General features: G+C 30.0%; 1 protein-coding gene across 1 annotated transcript in view; it reads left to right on the top strand.

Moving 5' to 3' along the window:
• The window catches only part of LOC146999572 (uncharacterized), a 100,602-nt gene extending 80,209 nt beyond the window's left edge, over positions 1-20,393 (top strand). The window contains exon 2 of the mRNA XM_085808165.1: positions 14,690-20,393. Within this exon, the coding sequence (XP_085664291.1) occupies positions 14,690-14,973 (284 nt within the window). The 3' untranslated portion in view covers positions 14,974-20,393. The remainder of the gene's footprint in view (positions 1-14,689) is intronic.
• The last annotated feature ends 5,077 nt before the right edge of the window (positions 20,394-25,470 follow it).

Below are 25,470 nucleotides of genomic sequence, written 5' to 3'. Positions count from 1 at the left end.
TGAGCACTGATTTGTAGATATGATAGTTAGATTCCAAGAGACTTTCTCTATGTTTAAGGGCTATTTGAATATGTACGTTTCAACAATATATTCATCTTACTTAAGCAATCGATCTTCAACGACACGAAATATCATAGGCAATAATTTTGACGAGTTTATAAATAGATCTCTTTCTCTGTATATCATCAAGGTATTTTTGTACCAAAGCAATGTTAAGTCTTATTATACATTTATAAAATAGTACGTTAGCTTTTCTATTTATTAAGCTTTATTCTGAATTGTTTCAAGGCCATTTTAGTATGAACATCAGAATGATTAAAGTAAAAATTTTAGAAAAGGTATTTCAGTATAATTTATTGCTTTTTTACTCTTGATAAAATCCTTTTTAAAATATGTTGTTTTAAAATCACGCGAGGGATTTTTAGCCCAAAGGGCGTTAGCCCAGAAGGAATATTAATTTCGTTTTGGGCGTTTTGTGGCGTTTTACTTTTCAAATTGTTGCCACCAAATATTAGATCCCTGTATTTAAAGAAATTAAATAATGAAGAATCTGCATAAATGTATGTATTGTTGCGTGCGTACGGGTCCGTTGTGAATTAAATGCACAAGTCCGATAAAAAATGAACAAAATGTTTTATTATCACAACAAATAAAACAATATGCTTAAATTTCCTCAGATATTCGTACAATAGTGCAATATCTCACAGCAGTTATCTTTTAACTAGTCAAACGTTCAACAGAACTTCATTCAAAACAGCTAGAGAAAGCTAATCCGCGAATTCGAATGGTTCGAAATAATGTCAATAATAATACAGTCAACAGGGGCAGTTTTCTAAACAATCTCTTAAAACAGCTAATTAACTAACTTGAGAGGTTTTCCTCCTTTTTATAAGCTTTATAAATCACGTGCGAGACTGTTCTAGCAGTTTCTCGAAATCAAAAAGATATATTTATTATTATTTAGCACGTGCTCTTGTACTTTTAATTTTCCGGCTTAGCTTTCTTTTAATAATATTCGTCACGCGCTGTACAGCACGGATAATAAAACAATTTTACTTATAATTCTACTAACATTAACTATTTAAATACCAAATTCGTAACACTATATTTCTCGCATTGTGATAAAACAACGGTACCTACAGCCATCCAATCTTGAATTACGCACGTCTCCACCCGAATATGGGCATCTGGAAGCCTGAATTTAGAATTTGTTTTATTATCTATTTCATATTTATATCTATTTCATATATTAAGAATTTTTGATTCAGAAACTCAACGAATTCAAAGCGAGAAATGACAACACTGTACGAAAAAATTTTTTATCTCCAGCGTGAGAGACTGTATTGGAAATACTAAAGATATGGTCTTTTAAAGTTATTTTGCGATGTTGCTGTTGAATTTAAGTGCGAAAAACATGATATAAAAAAAAGCCCCTTTGGGCGTAACATAAAATATGAAAATTTTGATTTTTTTGTCTTTGTTATTGTTGTTAGAGATTATTTTGCATTTCTTGTAGAGGGTGAGCTTAACTAAAATTGATCAATTAATAAAACAAATTAATTAAAACCATACCTGATTAGATAAATAAATTAATAGAAATCTTGCCAGTAATAATAAAAGAGATATAGTTAAAGCTGAATCAAGATGATTTTAAGATGCTTCTGGCTTTTGACTGTACTCAACAAGAAATCGGAACCTCTTCGGTGAGAGTCTTTTAGCTCACGGATTTATAATTATGATTGGCCACACATTGTTGATCAGCATGTGTTAAAGAGTATAATTTATAATCAATTGGGCAACCCGAGAAGATAGTGATAGAACAGTATCATTTGAAGACTATAACCAACTTATAATCAATTTGGCACCTGTTGATGAGGATAATCAGCTTATCAAGTAGACAGTCTAAGAGGAGAAGATTTTAAAATATTGAGAGTTACGTAAAATATTCTAAATTCTAACACGAACAGAACATTTTACATTTGCATAATTATGGACAATCTTTATTAATTCTTGTCGAATAGCCTTCCATTCTTTGTAAATGGAGAATCGGGAACAATAAAAAGGTAGTAATTAGGGGTTAGAAGGAATTCCTTCGAAGAAATAAGGTGGCATTAGGGAGTTATTCGACTAAAATAATTGGATAGAGAAATAATGCAATCTCTCAGTGATTCGCTCTCGGCAATTCCTCCTTTCAATTGTTCCACCACTGAGAGCATCTCTCCATTTTTTTGGTTTCAGTAGATAATCCAATTTATCCGGCTTTCAAATACAGTGGAACCTCGAGATACGAGTTTAATTCGTTCCAACATATAGCGAATTTCTCGTATTTAGAAACAAACTTCCCTATTGAAAATAATGGAAATCCTGTTAATCCGTTCAGCATCCCCAAAAATATCAACATAAAAATAATTTTTTCTAATAAATAACACTGGTAAATAATACAACCCTTAGCTTACCTTTATGATAGCTTCTGACATCGACCATTTAATTGCTTCTCGTTAATCCACACCAACTACAGCTTCTAGGAACTTGGACGGTGCTTGGAAGTAATGGTAACGCCTTTGGCTAGGTCAAGTTTCATAATTTCGTCTTTCTTCTTCAGAATAGTGCAAATCGTCGATTTCGAAAGGCCGTAAGTCTTCGCCAATTCCGTCACTCTTACACTACGCTTATGTTTATCTATGCTTCTTTCTTAATTTCAATGGTCGTGGCATCCTTATTTTCTAATTCAGAAGTCAAACAACAAAAATCAGCGTTATATTTACCAAATTTTCACAGGACTAGTTTCGATGGTTTTACCGAACCACCATCTTCAGCTGCAAAACCGCAAATGAACCAGATAGGAAATAATGATTAGATAAGATAAGAAAGCCTGGACAAGAATAAGCAAGTGGCGCCATCTGTTGGTGAAACCAGAACTAAAACATAATTTCTTTAAAGGCCGAAGGCAAATTGGATTGGAATTAGGATCGTTAACTAGAACAGAAAGATCGTTAACTAGAACTAGAATAGTTGCTTATTCTTGTCCAGGCTTTCTTATCTTATCTAATCATTATTTCCTATCTGGTTCATTTGCGGTTTTGCAGCTGAAGATGGTGGTTCGGTAAAACCATCGAAACTAGTCCTGTGAAAATTTGGTAAATATAACGCTGATTTTTGTTGTTTGACTTCTGAATTAGTATTTATTCGGCGTGTTATTGTGTCTTAATCCTTATTTTCCTTTGCAGCACTATCTGATGCAACAATCTTCTTGGAAGGCATCGTGAAATAATTATTTTCACGTTAAATGCAATCAACAATTAACTCACAAGCGCACAGACACATAGATCAAAGACCACCGAGTGATCTGACGAGGAGATTCCCCGAGTCGAGCCGGATCGGGAAATGGCGTCACGCATACCAGCAAACAGCCTGGCTTACTACTCATCACTCGAGTCAATGCTCGTATTTAGAGACAAATATTTCGCTCCTACTTTCCTCGTATCTCCAATTTCTCGTATATACAGGTGCTCGTATCTAGAGGTTCCACTGTATCTGAAATTCCCAGTATTCGGATCATTTTTGTTTTTTCCAAGCTATGTAAAGTTAAGCGTTTGTTAATTTACTTACGCACTTGAAAATACCTTCACTGATTAAAATAATATAATAGGACAGTGTAATATATAACGTATTTTTTAATTAGCTCTTAAATGGATTTAAATCAATGTGTATGGCATGCAAGTTTGCATACACTGCTAAAAATACATAAACTACATATAAATTTTAACGAAAAAGTAACGAAGCACAGTATAACAGTCTGATATTCTTTTTTTGACTTCCTGAATCATAGCTTAGGCATGCCTTTTTGTAATTTTAACTTTATTATTTTGCGTAAATTTAAGAAATTTGCTTGGGTTACTATATTTTGGAACCACTTTCTAGGCTTTCTAGGGGAAATTGACTGGTATTCAGGTTAGATATAGGGAAAACTCCTAAACAGCCGGACCTTTCACTGGGATTTAAATCTCGGTTGAACTACCAATGTTCTGCATTCATATCCGTTAGGCCTCTGGGTCTATTAAAAAAAGAGTAACTTAGTTTGATTTAATCGATCACTTAGTTATTTAGTGACATCTTTTTTTTTTTTATGAAATAAGAAAAATTCTTTATTTAATTTTAGAGCAGTGAAAACGAAACGAATATAATATTTTGAATTTTAGAGCCTACATAAGTAAAAATTTATTTCTTTTTTAAAATTTTTGTTGGCATACTAATGAATGCTGGTTTAGGCGAAGAAAAAGTAAATCGTTGTTTAATTTTTTATCACGCATACATGTGTTACAAATGACAAGTTTACATACAATTATAAATGACTTATTAACTCATTTATAACTTAAACATGCAAACTTAAAGATTTAATTCCTTTGAGTAAGCGTATAAGCACTTAATGCTATTAAACCACGTGAAAAACTTTGAAAGTGTCTTTTCTTTCAGACTATCTTTATATCTTTAAGATCATTCAACATATGTATATGTATATAAAGATAGATTCTTTTAGACTATATATAAAAAGGCTAAAAGAAAAGACACTTTCATTAGAATATAAATACATTGACTGAACAATTTATTTTTCAATTTTGAAGTTAAAATGATGCATTAATTCTATAATCAGAATTTAGTTTTAATTTAGTTTTTAGCCTTTTTAGGCTTTTTTAGATTTAATTTTTTCCCTATTTGTGTACCATATGAGTGTGTATGAAGCGTTAAACAAAAGATTAAAACTTTTATTTATTTATTTATTTTTATGTACAAATTTTCTGTGTTTTATATGATTTTACTCATTGAAGTGAAAATTATTTAATTCCAGTTTTGTAGTTTTCTTTAATTTGCGTTCTATCAGTTTATGATGTAATCCCGGAGAAATTAGGTTGGACCTTCAAAAAAATTAATACGGAATTTTATTCTTTTTCTTTCCAATTTTTTTTAGCAAAAAGGGTCTTAGCCCAGAAGATCTATTAATTTCGTTTTGGCATTTTGCGTTGGTTGACTATAAATGTCAGTTCACTTTTCAAATTGTTGCCACCAAATATTAGAGCCTCGCATTATATTTAAAGAAATTAAATAATCTGGATGAATATATGTATGTTTGTAGCGTTGAGGAAAAAAAAAAAAGATACCTAGAGACATCAAATTTTCAGTAAGTTGTCCTCTACTGGAATATGGGGATCGGGATGCCCGAATTTGGAATTTCTTTTATTATCAATTTCATATTTTGTAAAACTTTAACGAATTTTAATCAAGAAACTCAAAGATTTCAGAGCGAGCCATGGCAACACTGTACGGGAAAAAAATTATCTCTAGCGCGCTAGACTGTGTATCGGAAATTCTAAAGATATGCTCAATTTAAAATTATTTTGTGATACTGCTGTTGAATTGAATTTTGTGGCTTAAGTGCGAAGAACGTGATATTTATTAAATAAAGGTAACACACAAAGCGTTAAAAAAGGATCCTTTGGGCGTAATATAAAATCTGGAAGCTTTCATATTTTTTGTTATTTATTTAGTTTTCAATTTATATATACGTAGCTTACAAATGAGTAAAAAGGCAAGCAATTTTCATGATTTTCTTGTAAAATTCATTCTGCTGATATCATGCGAGATATGTAAGATACAGTAAATATGTATTATATAACTTTTGACTAAATCGTTTTCGTTATGAAATATATAGAAAAAAGAATTGCTATGCTCTTTTATGTCTGAAAACGCATTCTTAATAAAATAAAATATTCAATAAAACGAAATATTTAAATCTAAAATAGAACAAAAAAAAATTCCTTAGGATTTCTTTAATTTGCTTTCTCATGTTAGATTAAATAGCAAAGTCATTAAGTTATAAAGCAAGAGTAACCTAATATAACTCAGAAAAAAGTTAATGCAATTAAGTCAATGACCAGCAATATAAATGGATGGTTAGAGAAACCATATTATTGTATTACTTTCTTTGCGACAGCTGTTGGATAGCTTAACTTTCAGTAACAAAAACACTACATATCGTATTAGTTTTCATTACTTTCCCCTTGTTCTTCTTTTCGTTGGCAAAGAAGAATAAGGAAAAAGAATATTTTTACTGGATTCTTTGATTTGTTTGAACCATCATTATAATCTGTGACCACCAGATGTATTAGGCATTTAGAAGCAGATTAGAGTTTATTGTGGTGTTTATAAATGATTATGTATTTCGCCCTAGGTCTTGCAATGCTTTTAAGTTGCTTTTAATGCCTAACCCTTAGAAAAGTCATCATCTAATTCTATTATAATGGACCCTATATACAGCATTCCTGTCAGGTTATGGTCAAATCCTAATCAAGTTCTAATGGAAAATCAGATTATAAAGTTATTACAGTAAAGAAATTGATGACGAGAAGGAAGTTGAGAGCGAAAAAGAAAAGTAATTGAAACTGAACGGTCTCGCTTTGAAGCTTGAAATGCACTTTATTTTACTGTGGTCTGGTATGAAAAATAAGTAAACTATAATCCAAATCTGGTGATTTTACAAACACTCTGATTCCTTTCAAATTTCGTTCTACATATTATTATTATTTTGTAATTTAATTTTTCTTCCATTTAATGAAGTAAAATCGACAACGATTTTTTAAAACTCAAAGCAATTTTTTTATCATTTCGAAAAAAGAAGTGATATTTGAAAGTTTTTAGGCCATTTTTTAATTATTATTTAAAGTTTTTTGAAGCTCCTTTCACCCTAACAATAGCCATTGCCAAAGTTAAAAACATTCTGAATACGGTTTACAAATTTAGATATGATTAAACTAAACTATATTCTTGAATAATCTATAAAATATCTGGTTCTAGTGTAGCGATTAGAAATACTGAAATAGCATAGTTTCTAATACTAGATATTTCTGATGGATAATCTGGAGGATTTATATCATTTGGGTATTTAAATGCTAAGCTAGAAGTTGACCCTTTTTGACATCCATCTTCCCAGGCAGGATGTGCTTTGCCAAACTAAATCTAACCTAACGTTTAACCATCAAGTGGCATGGTCATCTTTATCTGGTCATGAGAGTTTTGTTACTTGACATGTATTATAATTTCTTTATTGATTTAAATGTCATCTTAATGAATACAAGTTTATGAAAGCACAGAACTAAATTAAGATATTATAAAAATTTAGATAGTAAATTCTGTTTAAATACAGGTCTTCATGGGAGATTTAAAAAGCCGTGCCACTCAGATGGCTTACATGCAATGGTATTAATTTTTCCCCAAGAAACTGGAAATCGGAAGCTGTTTCATATAATTTTTGATATGTTCATTTTAGTTATGAGATTAAAATACGCACTTCTTTTTTTTCATTTCTACTGTGGAAATATATTTTTTAAAAACTGGTTCTTTTATCAATTATTTTTTAACCTTACGATTTATCAACCTTTCTGTTTTATATTCTTTTTGTGTATATAATAAATTTTATAAACCTAAATTTTCACATTTCTCAAAAATATCGTCTCTCATTTTCTGTAAAGAAAACATCTGATGTGTACACCACATGGCTTCTACGGAATATTAAATTATACGCATTTTTCTTGCATTTCTTTTAAACTTATTGGATTAAATCTGCTTCATCGATAGGACATAAATCACAATAGAATAAATGCGCTCTTTAAAATGCACTATATTTGTTTACGATAGCGACACTCTGGCGCTAGGTTCACTTAATAGCGTTAAATCTCATTCATTTTATAACTCATAATGCACAAAATTTTTACCATCCGAAGAAATATTTGCGAGAAGGCAAAAATACATAAAAACGTAAAATATCTGTATTAAAAATTACGAAGTAAATCTTAAAACACGTATTTCCTAGAATAAATTCCAGATTGGATTAAGCATGATTTAATTCGCAATAATAAAAGAAGGCGTTATCTTTGTTGTTGCGAAGCTTAGTTTCGCTACATTGGCAACAAATCCACTATTCTGTTAAGTTTTAAATGTAAACAACAAACATGGACGCATAGACGCCATGAAAAATTCTCTTCAGAATTCATTTTAAATCAGTTTTATAATATTTTCGGAAAAGAGTCCTTTGTTCTGTCCTTACGTACAGATGTCACGCAAAAACATCGTTCAATTGCATTCGATAGATGTCAAAATGGATATTTTCGTTGAAATATGATACCCGAAATTTTTTGCGATTACAATACTTCCTTTTTACTTCGTACATAGAAGTAAAAAAAGAAAATGTTTGTTTACTTAACTACTACTAATCTACTATTTGTGATTGTTTAATTCATTATGGTATCAGTATGAGGGGTATTTTTCTAAGGAAAGACACATCTTCGTGGAGAACTTTATAAAGAAAACAGGCCTGCGTTTTTACTTTTCACGTGACGAAAATAATGAAAACATCCATGAAGCCCGACGATTCGCCAGCATTAGATATTAAATTAATCCCGCTATTATGCGTAAAGTTTCGGGAGTATTTTAAAGTTATTTCTTGCATTGTTTTATTTGCTTTTAGTTTTTTTGCAGTATTAAATTCCATGAAGGCATGCATAATATTTTAAAATGATTATCTTAAAGGAGGTATTAGGTTTAACTCACTGTAAAAATTAATCATTCGATACCCTAGATAAGTTTGAACTTTGTATAAAATAGCGAGTGAAAAATTATATAAAATATGAGATAATGACTATTTTGTCCGTTTAAAAAGTTAAATCTTTAATAATAAATTCAGTTTTTATTTTTTAAGTATATTTCTGAAATTTCAGGGCTAATTGGGCCCTCTTCTTATAAAACCTCCGAATGAAAATAAAAAAAGTTGCGGGACCCTGGGAACTTTTAATCGTACCTTAATTCTCATACGGAGTATTTCATACGAAGAGATCTTTCCGTAACGTTTATATGTACATATGTACGTCTGTATGTATTTCCGCATAGCCTCAGAAAACGTTGAAATTTTGTATATGTCCACTTTTTTACTCGGATCGGTGAGCTCAGTTTTTTTTAATCTTATATGTTGGTAAATTGTGAATTTTTTCCTTTAAAAATGATTGAATTATGTTGTTCTTATCTTCTGGTTAAGGTTTTTATGCCTTTAGTTAATCTGCATGCAATAATTGTAGAATTATCAACAATGTAAATGTTTAAATTATGTTGTTCTTATCTTCTGGTTAAGGTTTTTATGCCTTTAGTTAATCTGCATGTAATAGTTGTAGAATTATCAACAATTTAAATGTTGTTTAAGTGCGGTTAAGCCTATTTTTTTTTTAATATAGTGGCTATATTTGTTTACATTTGAAACTTAGCAGAATAGTACATTAAATTAGTTTCTGCACCTTCAGCGTCTTTTTGACGAGTGGGACCAAAGTAAACTTTCAGTTTTATGCACCGAATAATCTTGTTACAAGAATGTTAACTGTATCTGTAGTTTTATTTTATTTATTTTGTATTTTGCAACTTTTAATGAAAGTGTTGTGAGGTTTTTGTATTTTTGCCTTGCCGCGACGTCAGAACTGAATTAATTGAATAAGAAATATATCTCGAATGAAGTTAGAGGAAACAAGTTTAACTGAAATGCATCAAAAATGTGTATAATTTAATAGGCCGTACAAGGCAATCACGTGGTTTCCACATCAGATTTTTTTCAGACAAATGTTTAAAATATGTACCTTTAGTTTATTTGAATATACTTTAATGATTCTATTTTTATACCAAATATCAAGCTCTGTGGCTTTTGTAGTGTTGCTGGCAGTACAGGCACTTAAAGCACTGTTTTAAAAATATTCCCAAAGGAAAAAAGGGCCAATACTTCTCTGCCTGGAGCAGAAACAATTAGTTTTTGTATTATATATTTTCTTGTTTGTTTGTTCAAGGAAAACACGATAATTTTCTAACCCATATGTCTGCATAACCACTTTACGTGAATAAGATGTTTTTCATCCCTAAATCTGAATATTGGATGATTGGAAAAATCTTGTATTATTTCTTGCATGCAACTGCAAAATTCGTATTGCTTTATATAATCATCTGGCTCTAAATATTACAACATTTGCTAACGGTACAGTTTCAATTGTAGTCGCCGTCACAAAATTCACCAGAGTTTGTTTTTCAGCTTCTAGGGCATTTCTTACAAAAACATAATTTTTAAGTGGCGGAACGCTTGAAGTTAGACGGACTGCAAAAAATATATTTTAAGTGAAAGATGTGCTTACAAATATATGTTAGCCAAAAATGTATATTTATAAATAGAGAAATAGAAATTTAAAATACTTTTTAATGCAGTAGAATACTTAAAGGGCTATCAAATTTAATTTATGAATAACGTTGTTAGTTTTTACCTGTTTCAAAAGGGAAAAAAAACTTTTAATGCCTTATTTGATATGCTATAGCAGTTTGATGAAGTCAGACGTTTATTTTCATTAAAAGTAAATGTGTATGCAGAACTAGGAAATAATTGTTAGGACAAATTTTGCTATTTCATGGACTTGGAATTATATTTTTTGTACCTGATTTTCTTGATAGCAATCCTGTGCGAGCTAGTACTGTAGTTGCAGTTATCTTATTTTTCTTTTCTTTCTTTAAAACCAAATTCAGTTAATTGCTGTCTTTTTTATTACGCATATTTCTGGCTATAACGTTAATTCAGAAATAAGTATTTTTTAGCAAAACATTCTTTCCTTGATCCAGCGTTCATCGCTACTTCTGCCGCGATTATGTTTTGAAGACAACACCTGATTGCTCCTTTTTTACCACATAAACCCAACGCTTCCCCAGATATACGGATAGAAGTTGAACATTGTTGACTTCATCCGTTTCGTCATCCGTCGACGGACAGCAGATGTCAATCAAAATGAATTCACTCGCTGATTAGAGAAACGCACACAGAACGCGTTAATAACGCAATAGTGGTAGATTAATAACACAGTAGTGGCCTCTACTGTTTCGTTAAAAACGGTTGACCATCCGGGACTCTTGCATTTACACAAGTAACCAGTATTCTTGATGTCAGTAGCATCATAAAATGCTATTAGTAACTTGGTGGATCTGAATCGTACTGCCTTCGAAATGCACGTTGCGCAGAAATAATTTAAAAACTCTTTGCATATTGCAAATATGTTTTTCATTGTAAGCATTTTGGAAATGGAAGTCATACTTGCTGCATGATGCGTCGCAAGGTTTTCACAAACGAATTTAAAAATGTGTTTTCTTTCATATTTTTGATATATTGAATTTGGTGTTTTATGAATATCAAGAAGATCTGTTATCAATAATTTTGAAGGTTACAGAACTGGGAAGCCCGATGAATCGTTAGTAATACACCTGCATTTATATTAATTTAGGTATGCTGTTATAGCTTTGAGTAATTTAGAAAAGTTAGCTACATTAATGTTATGACTTCGAAAAGCACCCTTCAATTTTTCCAGTATTTTAATAAGTTTTTCTGTTTGATCGCTTTCTATGTTTATTTATTTTGTATTATTAAAAACTAGCAGCTTCGCTGTCAGCCTACGTCTGGCTTTTAAATGTACCGAAAAACGGAAAAATGGCTGAAGAGAACACCAAACGTTAAAAACGTTTAAAAATTTCTTAGAATTTTACTCTGCAGAACAACTTCATAAAAAAAAAGTTATTACGTATAACAAAATTACAATGAAATAAGCAATATCCCTTAATATAAATATTAATTATACTAATAAAAAACTTCATAAAAAAATCCTAATAACAACTTCATAAAAAAAAGTTATTACGTATAACAAAATTACAATGAAATAAGCAATATCCCTTAATACAAATATTAATTATCCTAATAAAAAACTTCATAAAAAAATCCTAATAACAACTTCATAAAAAAAAAGTTATTACGTATAACAAAATTACAATGAAATAAGCAATATCCCTTAATACAAATATTAATTATCCTAATAAATAAATTAACCAACTTCCCTTTGCAAAATCTTAAGAACTCAAATGGTATAAAGGAGGTTAAGGACTTTGTTTCCTAACAAAATCACTCAAAACTTTTCAGTATCTTAAAGACAGTGAAATGAGCAATAAATAACATAAAAGTATACAAAAAACAAAAAATTCTGAAAAGCAAAGTATAATTAATGATGTTTTATCTTATATTTTCAAGAGAAAAAATTACAATGAAATAAGTTATATCCCTTAATACAAATATTAATTATCCTAATAAAAAATTAACCAACTTTCCGTTGAAGAAAAAAAAAATCGTGCAAAACTTTTCAATATCTTACAAACAGTGAAATAAGCAAAAAATGACATGAAAGCAACTCAAAAAACATAAAATTCCGCGCAGAAAAAAAAAAAATCAATAGAAATGTATTATATATATATATAATTTATTTCCTAAACAGTATTGATTAATTGATTATATTATCTCCTAAGTTTAATTAAAGTAGAATTATTTTAAAAGTGTGCATCCATACTGGTAAGTTATATTTTGAAAGATGTTTTGAAGTAATTTGAAATCAAAATGTTAATAATGTTTTAACGGGGACTGGAGTTAAATCATCCCGAAGAATAATATTTCAATTGTAAAAGGAAAAATTAAAACATGTAATCATTGTCATTGATCGGAAATTAGTTGACTTTTCAAGGGGAACAAACCAACTCCCGTTCAATGAACAATAATTGATAAAAATACGTAAATACGAAGGTGTTTCGTCTTTACTCGAGTTATAAGTTAAAGCCAAACCGGCAATTCTAGTCAGGCCAAATATTTCCGCGAATAGTAGGAATTATGAACTAATGCTGATACTCAAAGAACTTATTCTCATGAAGCATTTTAGTCAATTCAATTTGGAGTAAAAATCAATTACTGTAGAGAAATCCTGTAAAACTCGAGTAACCGTCCCCGACACTTTCATCGTTACGCATTTGAGTACTATATTATTTGTAGAAATTAAACATTGGAAATTTTCATTATGAAATCGAATTCAAAGTAAAGTTGAAATAAACATAGAAGATTATAAAAAAGATAAATAATGCAAACTTTGTAAAAACAAATCAAAGAAAATATAAAAATAATATAAAAATAATAGTAATATAAATAAGATCAGTGAATGTACATGAAGATATAAAGGCCAGAAAGGTATTAAGTAACTCCTGCAAAACTTTTCAGTATCTTACAAATAGTGAAATAAGCAAAAAATAACATGAAAGAAACTCAAAACAATTTTACTCTGCAGAACAACTTTATAAAAAATAAATAAATAAATAAATAAATAAAAATGTATTATATATATATATAAATGACAATGAAATATGTCAATCTCTTAAAAACAGTGACATAAGAAATACGATGAAAAATTGTTGCCAAACCCATATTTCTAAAAGAATGAAACTATTCAAAATGATGCGATTTCATCAAAAATCTATCAACAACAATAAGAAAAGAAAATTGTTGCCAAAATCACATTTTTAAAGATGTGAGATGTGAGAAGTGTACCCGGAAGCTTCATTTAAAAAAATGTTTTTAAATACAAAATATTATCATTTTTCCAAAATTCTTTTTGTAAAAGCAGTCTCAAGGATGAAAGTTGAACGTGTCCAAAAATCAAAGAAAAATAAACTTTTTTAAAAAATATTCCGTTGAAAAGGTGTTAAGCTCCCTTTGTTAAATAAATTCGTATTGGATCGGTTTATTGAAACACGAAATTTATTTTAAGTTTGTAAAATAGCTAAGTGCCTGCGTTTCATGACGATGTGAAAATGGAGTGTGTAGAGTAAAATCTCGCTTTCCTATATATTTTATGTCTCAAAATGACGCGATTTCATCACAAAACATAAAATAAAAAACATTCTAATTCGAATTTCGAAAAAATCGCTTCGAGGTGCACTGGCTCTTGTCTAGATGTACCTATGTACCAAATTTCGTAGCCGTGGGTCTATTACGCTTACGCGCAACGCAAACGAAAGACACACTGACACACACACACAGACAGACTCTTTCTTTTATTATATGTAGAGATTGCATTTATATGTTTTATGGTACTTGTAGAAATATGATAATATGAATAAAAACGGTAAGTCAACAAACAAGCATATGTAACATATGTAAACAAAAATTTGGGAAAATCAGAAATTCGAATGAGACGAATGCAAGATTTAGAAAGTCAAAAAATATGTTAATTACTGAAATATCCATACATTAATCATACCTTTGAGCAAAACTCAAAGTGAATTGTAATGACTCATTTGATAGTTATTGTTCTTTTCTTAAAAGAAATTCTAAAGAAAAGACGCTAAGTATAACTAAGAACCATTAAAATCTGAACATACGATTTAAAGAAAGGTCTAAATTGTCCAATTTTTCAAAATTGCTACACATCACCGATTGAGAATTCATTTCGTCCACTCTGCAAAAAGTTCGTGCGAGCCAAATAAAAAACTTGCAAATGTACATGTCCAACAACAAAGCAGTTTGATATAAGAAAAATGGCAGAGCCTTTTCTTAATGACTAAATTAAAGACTTAAAATTAATGGGAAAGGAGGGAAGACAGCAAGAATGTATCTAAAATGAATAAAGGTTTTGACTGCCTGAAAAAAAGAAAAGAAAGAAAAAGAAACATTTCCGTTACATCTCGTATGAAAGTGAAACTTGAATCTCATTAATAGCAAATTCTTGTTTTTATTTTATTTTTACCGTTTTATTTTATTCTGTTATAGACACGGCAGCCGAAGATAAAGAGGCATGCAATGGGGATCACGCTGCCAAGAGCGAAGAAAATACTGATGCGCCATCTAGCGAGGAGAAATCCGACCAAAATGGCGGCTGCGAGAACGAAGCTTCCAAATCGATCCAAGATGGCGGCGGAGAAGCTGAGGACAACAACGAGGAGAAGCAGACGGAAGAAGGGGCTGTAAAGGAAGACGAAAATACCGCAGAGGCAACAGATAGTAGCGAAAACGTTGAATCTAGGGATAATAACGAAGAAGAAAAAGCAGAATAAAGAATGTAAAGAACAAAAGAAAGAAAGAGGATTGTTTTCTTTTTATTTTGTTAAAGCTTAATTTGACATCCAAAGGTGGTTATTCCATAAGAATGTTTAACCAAAATGCCAAAGAATAGACTGATCAGTTTACTTTGTATGCACCAGCGTAGAAATAAGTACTTTAAATTCAACTGCTGCACAAATTCAAAGATTGTGGGGAAATAATATTTAAAAAACTGAAATGTTCACTTTAAAAGATCAACTATCTTTTTATAAAACTCAACTCATATTGCTTAGTTATTTTTTATTTTCGATTTTCTTTCAGTTGATTTTTTTAATACGTTCTCACTAATATTTGTAAGAACTACGTCATACATTCTAAATAAGGTAGAACAAAATATTTTTTAGCAACGACAGTGAAAAAATATTTTAAAGAACCTTTATTCGCGAATGTATAGATGTAATTTAAAGCTTTTAATTTATGAAGCAGGATATTTAATTTGGGAGTATTTGGGCTGCAATAAAAACTTCAATCATTGTAATAATACGCTGGTGAATACGATTCAACTCCAAAAGGCTGATTGGAAAGATTTTTATATAAATAAATAAAATCCAAAAACATGGAAAATAGTGAAGATGAAAATGGAACTTCGCCTGGTGTGAGGACTTTGAACTGGACTTTGGTTATGTGCGTTTAATGTGTGAATGTGCCAAGTTAGTCTATTGAAAAAATGAAAGACTTATACCTTCTAGTGACTCGGATAGTAAACCATCGGAATACAATTTCTTTTTTTCCTAGTTTCCAGTCCAGAAGGCTCAACAGCGTACAGCTATTTCATTGTAAAAAGTAGGTAACGATGAAAAATGTCAATGACAATTGTTAATAGTTATCGTTTTAAATGAAATGGTTCGTTTTTATAATAGTTTATTCTCATACTGAGAATTAATTGTCGAGGAACAGTTTTCATCAATTAGTTATATCAAGAATTAGTTGTTTTTAATAAATATACAAAAAATTATTATCGAAAGATATTTGAAATTAATAAAATAAAAATAAAACCAAATTATTAATAAGATTAGAACAATTTTATAATGCATTTTTTTACAAATATGATTTAAAATTATTTATAAAACGTGTTTTGCACTATTCTTCACATTTATTCTCCAAAACACTTATTTTGAACTTTATTTTAAATTAAATTAAAGAAATTCCAATAATTAAAATTAAAAACTGTTTCTTATATTTTAATAATTCTTTATTATTGAGAATAATTAAAATTAAAAAATGTTTCTTATATTTTAATAATTCTTTATTATTCTTTATTCTATATAGAAAGATGCTTTTTTTAAAGTTTTTTTTTTTAAATGTTTAAATGCTTCTGCCTGTTTTAATCTTTTTAAATGTTTCGGCAGAGTTTAGTTTTTTTGTTACATAAGTTGATTCGTTCCATTTTCATTAAATGCGATAACTATTGAACAGTTATTTATCGTCTACGTCCAATTTTTAACTGTGCATATCTTTGCATTCTGAATAACTGTAACCATTGACTGCGCTTGTTTGTGCGTGAATGTGTTCACTGTCTCTATGCTGAAAGATAGGAATGGTACGTGGGAAATTCTAATTCGATAAGAAAAATGAAATATGTCGGAGGTCTTTTTTCTTCGCATAAAATCTTTATGGATATCTATCTGTCTATCTATCTTTTAAATGGATATCCATCTGAAAAAATGTGAAATGGATTTCGACACAGTTTAAAGATTTTATATACATAAAAAATAACAATACAGTAATGATAATGAAAAATATTTCGTGCTTATTTTCAGGATTATTTGCTTTAAAAAAATAAAATTATTAAATTATTATCCAGCGTTATACAATAACTATGTGAATTTCTCTTTTTCTAATTCTGTTTTTTTTTGGAAAAGTTTCGTATCAGAAGCTAAATTTTAAATATTCAGTTAATGTGCAATCTATAGTAAACGTAAGTAAGCATTCTATAGGTCGAGGAAAAATTCAACCTATTAAAAAAGATAAACTTTTATTGAAACTGTAATTATGCATCTTTACCAACAGCTGATTTTGGATAATGGAATTTAAAAAAAAAGATCAAAATAAATATATAATGGCAGAATTACGCAGCATTTTTACTCAATCAAATTTCCTTTAAAAACTAAGTTTTAACTTCAAAATAAAATAATTTAACTGTTTTTATAAAGAAAGGCAATGATAAATTTACAAATTTAAAATATGCAATAATTTTCTTAACTTTCATTCTAAATAATAATCTATTTCAATTCATTTACCCCAAGAAAAGTAATTTAGAAAATTATTGATTGTTTATAAAATCAGAAATGTTTATTAGCTCGCTAATGCGAATGAAGCTCGATATGTCGCAGACAAATATTGATATTAGATTTAAAATCAAATAACAGTAAATAATAAATGAATAAAATAAATGAGTTTTTTTTAAAAAATAATAATTTTATTTAATATTATTAAAGATTATAAAATAGTATGTACATATAACTTGTTAAGTTGATAATTAATTTATAAGAAAAATTATAATAATTCTTCTTACCATTTACAAGAAGAATTTAATAATTACAAATTTATAAGAATATTATATATTATTTAACTATTCATATCTCATCTATGATTTTTTTAAGGTGCAAGAATTAAGACCAGTGCTAAAGAATGCTTTGTACACAAGTTATTAACTAATCATCCGATCCACCTTGTAAAACTATTAAAGAGTGACCAACTTTAATATACCGTTTTTCACCTTTTAACATATAAATAACCGCTTTTTGGAAATTAAAAACATATTGAAATGTCCTTTTTTAAAATTTGATCGCACGTTTTTCCCACGTTTATATATTTTTTATGCGTTTTCTAAAAAATCGGATACGGGAAAAAATGAACATTTTAACAATTCCTTTAGCATCTATTGAGACATTTATTAGAGATTTACACATGTACACATTCAGAAGTTTTGAAAGTGTTAATATTTTAAAGCTTAATATTTATTTGTTTTTATTTTGTACAGTTTAAAATTTCAACCTATACACAATATTATAAATATTAAAAAACCTAACGTAACAGAAACGAAAAAATAATTTATTGTTAAAAGAGTATAAAATCAGCGATTCTTTTGCGAACTATATATTTTCGATGCACTTTGCAGTTTTTATTTGAATTTAATCCTATGCTTTTTAAAGAAATACATAATATAGTTGCCTTGTTCATTTAATGAACTTTAAAGAAATAACAGATCATGTTCAATAAATTTTCTAGCTTTTTCTACCAATTTTCTACATATCCCAGAATTCAGCAAAACAGTTAAAAATGAGAATTCACTATCATCACAGCACTTATTACATTGTAACAATTGCACAATTCATCTGCAATCATTGAAACGATTCCATTGATCAAACTAAATTTTTTAGTTTTACGAATTTTCTAAAGAGTGCGCCATTTACACGAAGATTTTGCTCATTTTTTTTTACATTTATGCTCAAATCTAAATGCTTAGCGAGTCAAGTTTACAGATTTCTCAAATCAAATTTTAAAGCGGTCCATACTAGCCACTCTGTACAACTTGACTTGATACAGAATAACATTTCTACATCCACGTTTGTTACTAGTAATATGTATTCTGAATTTTTTGAAATTATAAATGACAAAGATTTAAGAAAAAATGAAATATGGAATTTGTTGAAAACTCTTAAGATATAAGTACTTTTTTTAGAATTTAAAATTGTCATCTGAATTAGTGCTTTTTACCAGGAAATGTTCTGTTATTACAAATGCTTTAAAGTCTTTGCTTTTAATAATGGCCAGAAAGTTGTAAAGTAAGCATAAGCTTACTAAAACATTATAAATGATTAAGAAACTATTAAAAAAAACCAATTTTATGCACTTCAGAATAGGCATTTACTCAAATAATCCCGCCATATTTTTTCTTAATTGTTTACATTTACAATGGTGCTTTTTTTCACGTACTTAGACTACTGATGTGAATTCTTTTACATACACGAGTCAACAATTTTACGCATTAGTTATTAGTCTCTTTCGAATTCTTTTGCGCAGTTTTCTATGAAGCCCACAGTGGTAAGTATATATATATATAAATATATAATTATAAATATGTATGTATACATATGTATCTGTTTATTGTAATTATAGCATTGCTCAAGTTTTCTTTTCAATGAATGGTTTTTAAAAAACGTTTGAAAGGGGAATAAAATAATAATATTGCATTTCTTTCGCACGTTTAATATTTAATCCATAATAATACGCACAAAACGTAATTGGCTCAATATCTCAAGGTCAGTCTTTCGACTTCCTTATTGCGTCTAATATGCTCAAGACCGAACAAATTTATCCTTTTTTTAGGAATAAAATTTAAATGGACCTTTTTGGATATGTGTTGTGTAAAGGATATCTAGGTCTTAATTTTAGATGTAGAACCTCGCTTGAGCAATTCTATGAAATCACAAGTTTGTTTCCAAGTTTATCTTTTTGTACAGTGTCATTTCTGTCTTAGTTTGTAGATGTACATATTAGTCATGGTGCTTAGTTTGAATTGTATGCTGGTATATGTGCCGATTTTGATACAAAAAAGGTGCTACACTAGACAACAGAATATTTATTTGCAAATGGATGTTTTTTTAAGGCATTAACCGTATACCCTAAATATAGAAATACTGTGCGATTCTTCAGTAGGTTTATATTGCATATTTTAGACATGCTTCTCATTTGTTTTAAAGTAGCAACATTTGTACAGCATTCTAGGCGGAATTGTATAATTTAAAGATATTTTATTTTTCGTGATGTACACTAGTACATAATAATTTGAACGCAATCAGAGAAAATTCTGTTTTGATCATCGACAAAATAAAGGAATTTAATAAATTATAAAACAACTCGCAAAGCTTAACATGTATTTGGATCATTTAGAGATATCAAGATATCAAATCAGAATTTATGTAATATAAACAATTAAAAAAATATCCATTCTAAATATACGCTTGTCTTCAGCATATGTACGATACAGTGCTATTAAGAGTCTGTATAAATATATAAATTTGTGTAAGTAGAGAATTATTTCATTTTTGCCATTCTGTGTAGGTACACAGAAACTTCCAGCATAAGCAAAACAAAAGGTAGTCAGGAGTCCTCTTACAATTACCAGACGTTTTCCAACTTGCTGCTTCATGTTGTGTCGAGCAGCGCCCCCTATACCCGATTGTCAAAACCATTCGCAAAACGCTTGTTCATTATTTCGCTCCATCTGTAATGCAATGTGTCCTAAAGCGTTTTCAAATGTTTCTCGTTTACCAAGTTATTTGTTGCAAAAAATACAAAAACGCATGTGAGAACCTTTTCTGTATATGATGAATTCGACCTTTTTATCTAATAAATGGTTTTAAAGATATATGTGTCTGTTTTTCTTTGATTAAAATTAATTTATTAAAATCCACTGCAGCGGCACTTGTCCAAAGAACACAAATTTGAAATTTAAATAAAGTTGAATGAATTTTCTCGATAGTACTTAAAATGAAATTTCAAGACTTATTTTTCCTCTTTTAAAATAATACAACGAAGATATATTAAATGAACTGAAAACCAACTCTGCATCTGATACATTATTATTATTTACGTGTTCCGCTCCAAGGCACTGCACGGAAGGGAAAGAGGACTTCATAAGCCGGTTCGCGGGGTTTGAACCTCGGACCGAACTACCAGTATTCAGGACTCACCGCTCGGCCGCTGGTGAGCCTGAATTTGATAAACCGCAAGATAATCTTCAACTATAAGAAATAAGAACAAATTACAGTCAACACCTTATTAGGAGGCGGAATAACTGGATTTCGGTTTAACCATGCTGAGTAGGGCAAAAAAGTTAAGTTTATTTTACTGTGGAATGATGGGAAATTATTATCCAAACCAACAGTGTTAAACAAAACCTGTCTATGGAAAATACACAATGGAAAAGAAAATATGTGTGACTACAGACAGCAGTATTGATAGTCGATGTTTTAATACTTGGCAGTTGTTTTTATCCACAATAGTTCGTCATTTAATTGTACCTAATTCGAGTTATATATAAAAATAAAAAATTCATGTGGACACCACATTGACTTCGTAAAACGGCCACATATAAATTATACACATTTTTTTTTGCTGCACTTCATTTAAACTTATTTAGTCGAAAATCAATTGAGTTCTCACTTCACGGCAAGGCAACAACACATAAAACTCAAAATATCTTTATTAAAAATTGTAAAATACAGAAAAAACTGAAAACCAAAAACAGTTAAAACAATTTTCAAAACTTTTTCAATCAGAATTAGAGTTTCTAAACGAAAACAAAAATCTGATGTGAACAACCACATGACTTCCTTGCACCGGCCTCTTAAATTATACGCATTTTTTGCTGCACTTTATTTAAACTTATTTCCTAACTTAATTAATCAATCTTTCGAAGTCAGAAATGGCTTAAAAAACTGCAAATTTTGAAATTAAACATCCTAGTTAATTTTTGTACTACGGGAGTCAAACATCTCATAATTCTATTTTTTCATACGGGAGATCACATTAAAAGTTAGATTTCTTTATTTGCCGAAAATGAACTTTTTTTTATTTTGTCATTGCCAAAACATGAATATTTTCGTCATTTGAAACACTTATTGTAAATGGAAGTATATGATTACGACCAAAGATTGCGAAAACAAAAGCCGAGTTAGACGGCACGTATATAGACAAGAAATTTAGAACAAAATCCACACATATACATACGTTTGGTACTGCTGATTGTAATAAGGGAGGTGCACAATTCGATATTACAGCAGTCCGATATACAAAACTTAAACATTCTACTGCTAATCATTTTTGAGTTATACGAGATACATACATACGTACCTACATAAGTACAAATAACACAAAAAATTCTAAGGAATCCATTTTAGAATCCTTTTCAACTCTTTTGAATTCACAATGCGTTTTGTAAAAAAAGACTTCTCTCAATACCTACAGAAGTCCTGCACAAACTTCGTCGACGCAAATTCGCATCGGTCAAAATGGACATTCCCGTTGAAATGTGATACTCGAAATTTTTCGTGACTGCGATTCTTCCTTTATTTTATACAAGGAAGTAAAAACAAGGATTCCTAACCTTCCTTCTTTTTACATGAGTTTGAATTCAGTAAGTGATCCAACTCAATTTACGTAACCAGGCGAACCTATATTCCGGATTAGCTCTTTGAAGACCATAACGCTCCAGACGTCCTTTCATTCAAACGACCACAACCGTCCCAAACGGCCGAAGTTCCAATGTTGTTTTCTCTCCTCCCCTAAAGTATGCAGAAGCAGGTGCAGTTTACCCAAATGCATTGTATCAGTTTATTGCAGACAGCTTGTCCTAAAAGAATTTATTAGAACATTATTATTTATTAGAACATTTATTAGAACATTATTATTTATTAGAACATTTATTAGAACATTATTATTTATTAGAACATTTATTAGAACGTATATTAGAACATCGGCTAACGAGATGCTAAAGCCTGAGCATTTTTTTTAATCGAATGGTGAGCACTTGCCTTTTTTTCAGCATTGGCCATTCCTAAGGCCAGAAGTGGTGATTTTATTTTCGAGGCACGTAATAGGTGCCTTTTCTGAGAATTTGAACCTGGACCCTTTGGTATCGCAGTCGGCTCCCATAACCGCTATACCGTCTGGTCGGCAAAGCCAGAACATAACGTTTAAACAAAGCTAGAGAGAGTACAACAGCAGTTGCCGGAACGTCCCATTAAAAATTCAAATCCTCAGCTTAAACACACAAATCTAATTCTGGTGAGGAATACGGAAAGCAGAAGTTACATATAGGTTACCTTATGATAATTAGCCAGTTATTATGATTTAAGTAAATACGTAAATCATAATAACTGATTAATTAACATACGATACCTCACATAGTAATCGTGAAACATAAAACGAAAATCGACACATTGAATTTTAGCGATAATCCTGTTCTTTAATGTGATTACTTCCATAAAATCAGAAAATTGCCTGGAACTGTAAATTATCGTCTCAAGTTTCACTGCAGGTATATACGCCATATTATTTACGTATTTTCCAAACTTTTTTACTGAGTTTATCGCTTGGAAACAAGGAGAAGAAAAATACGTAATGTCTACTACTTCTAAAGAGACAACTTAAATAAGAAATATGGCACATTAAAAAAGCATAAAAACACACTAATATTATTATTAATTTCAAAAAACTTAACAGTTTCAATAATATTCTTTTTACATCCACAAAATACTTTCTTATATCTAAGCATACATTTTACACTGCTACTATAAATCACATATTTCTAAATCATATGTTAGAAAAACATATGCTCGAAAGGGAGAAATATGCAAGTAAATACAGTTTATGTATTACAGTTTACAATACAGTTTATGTATTACATAATTACAAAACAATTCTTTTGAAAACAAAATTTAAACATGCCTAGTATTTTCGCACATTAAGCTGCAGAAAAATTATCGTTAAAGACATAAAGTAAGAAATTTAGAACTAATATTTCATAAGGACAAGAAATTGAAATTCATAATTAATAAATTCCAAATAATCATATAAATGCAACAAAGAATTTGAAAATGTTAAAACCAAAACATTTCAAACAAGCAAAACTTCATTTAAAAAATAAATGAAATTTAAAGAAAAATGAACAAAAAACAGAAGAGAAATTCAATCAACCTCAATGCCACTTCATCAGGGGAAGGAACATTGAAATTAATTGAAAACCCTCTTCTACAAAAACGCTTGCTTTTCTGTACCCAGAATTAGCCGATGAACCGTTTCAATGCATTTTAATTATAATTGTTCACCCCAAAATTCTGGCCCTTCCCTAAAGCAAGGAATAAACAAAGGAAATTCTATTCAGAATAATTAGAATAATCTTAAATAAAGAGAATTCTATTTTATAAAAAGACAAAAGTGAAAAAAACAAAATACTTCAGGGAAAGAATTTAAATCAAAATGTTTACCTTTAAACTGATAAACCAATGAATTAAGACGTGAGTGAATTCGTAAAACATAGTTGAAAAAACCTAAGTAGAACACACAAAAAGCTATTAAGAACTTCTAGCACTCTCATTATACATTAGTCTAAACTATGAGATGCGAAACAGTGAGGGACGTACAATTTTGCCATTTGGACTTCATTCATTCAGCTTTATATATATATTGTTACGAAATGCCCAGCTGCGATAAGATAGCTTTCCCGCAAAGTGTGTTTAGGATTGCCAGAAAATGGCAAGAGAAGACTAAATTTCCATATTTGGCAACAAAATTGGCGATATGTCATAGACGGATGGAGAACATTCTAGAAAGAATTCTTACCGGTTTGGCCCAGAATGTCCTCGAAGGCAGTCCAAAACGATTTGATAAGTTGTCTTCACCGTTACAGCCTGATGGCTGTGTTGCTGATTGTTTCAGCGTGTTTGTCGTAGTTTTTTGACGACTGTAAACGTGATTTTGGAACTTTCCTGAGTAATACTGGCTAAATAAATTGTGTTTTGATTCTTCCTCAAGAGTTGCCATCAATCACTCCAAATCCACAAACCCACAGAACGCAATAATATAACAAAAAGAAATGCATTATTGATGGTGGAGAAAGTAGAAGATTGAGAGCAAACTGGCAGCCGAGGCAGATTAAATCTTCATTTTATGTCGTCGATGATACGTCGACATGACACTTCATGACATGACACGTCGACACAGCGTTACAATTTCTGATAGATTTGCAATATGACGAGACCAGCAGACTGCAGTCCAGTTACGCAGAAACCAAGTGCTTTTGTGTTCAGGATGAAACCCTAATTTAGACTCAGTGGCGTAGATAGAGTGAGGCAAGGGGGGAACATCTGTCCCCGGGCGCAGCATTCAGGGGGCGCCAAATTGATTTTACGAAATTTTAGAAAAATGTTTTCCGTTCTTGGCACAGAGGAAAGGGGCGTAAAATCTTCAGTTGTCCCCGGGCGCTAAAAACCCTAGCTACGCCTCTGTTCAGACTGAGTTGGTCTTGGTTTTCAATGCCTTTCTATTGGATAATTAATACTGACGTAAAATTAATATTGGCTGTTTTATTCCACTTATGTAAGAGAATTCTGTAAGAGTCATTGTGACATGTATTAGTCTCGAAATGAAACAGTGCAAAGTGCAAAGAGTGAGTACTATTTTTTAGAATAGAGAAGGGAAATTAATTTACACTAACTTAAATTATAATTTATCTTATACGAGTATATATCTTCATTTTTGTTATGCACACACACACACATATATATATATATATAATTTATTATTAAAAGTTTTTTTATGTATCATCTCCAAAGGACATAAATTTAATTAATGCGATGAATTATTGGAATAGATTTGAGTCAGTATTTTAAGTATAATTAAATTTCTGTGGTAGTAAAAATATTTTAATAAAAGCTGTACAG

The sequence above is a fragment of the Stegodyphus dumicola genome, chromosome 1 (genome assembly GCF_044657685.1).
Source record: "Stegodyphus dumicola isolate Sdum_Otavi_A_Nest chromosome 1, ASM4465768v1".
Taxonomy (NCBI): domain Eukaryota; kingdom Metazoa; phylum Arthropoda; class Arachnida; order Araneae; family Eresidae; genus Stegodyphus; species Stegodyphus dumicola.
The sequence above is the reverse complement of the archived record's forward strand: the minus strand, read 5'-3'. Positions and strand labels throughout refer to the sequence as shown.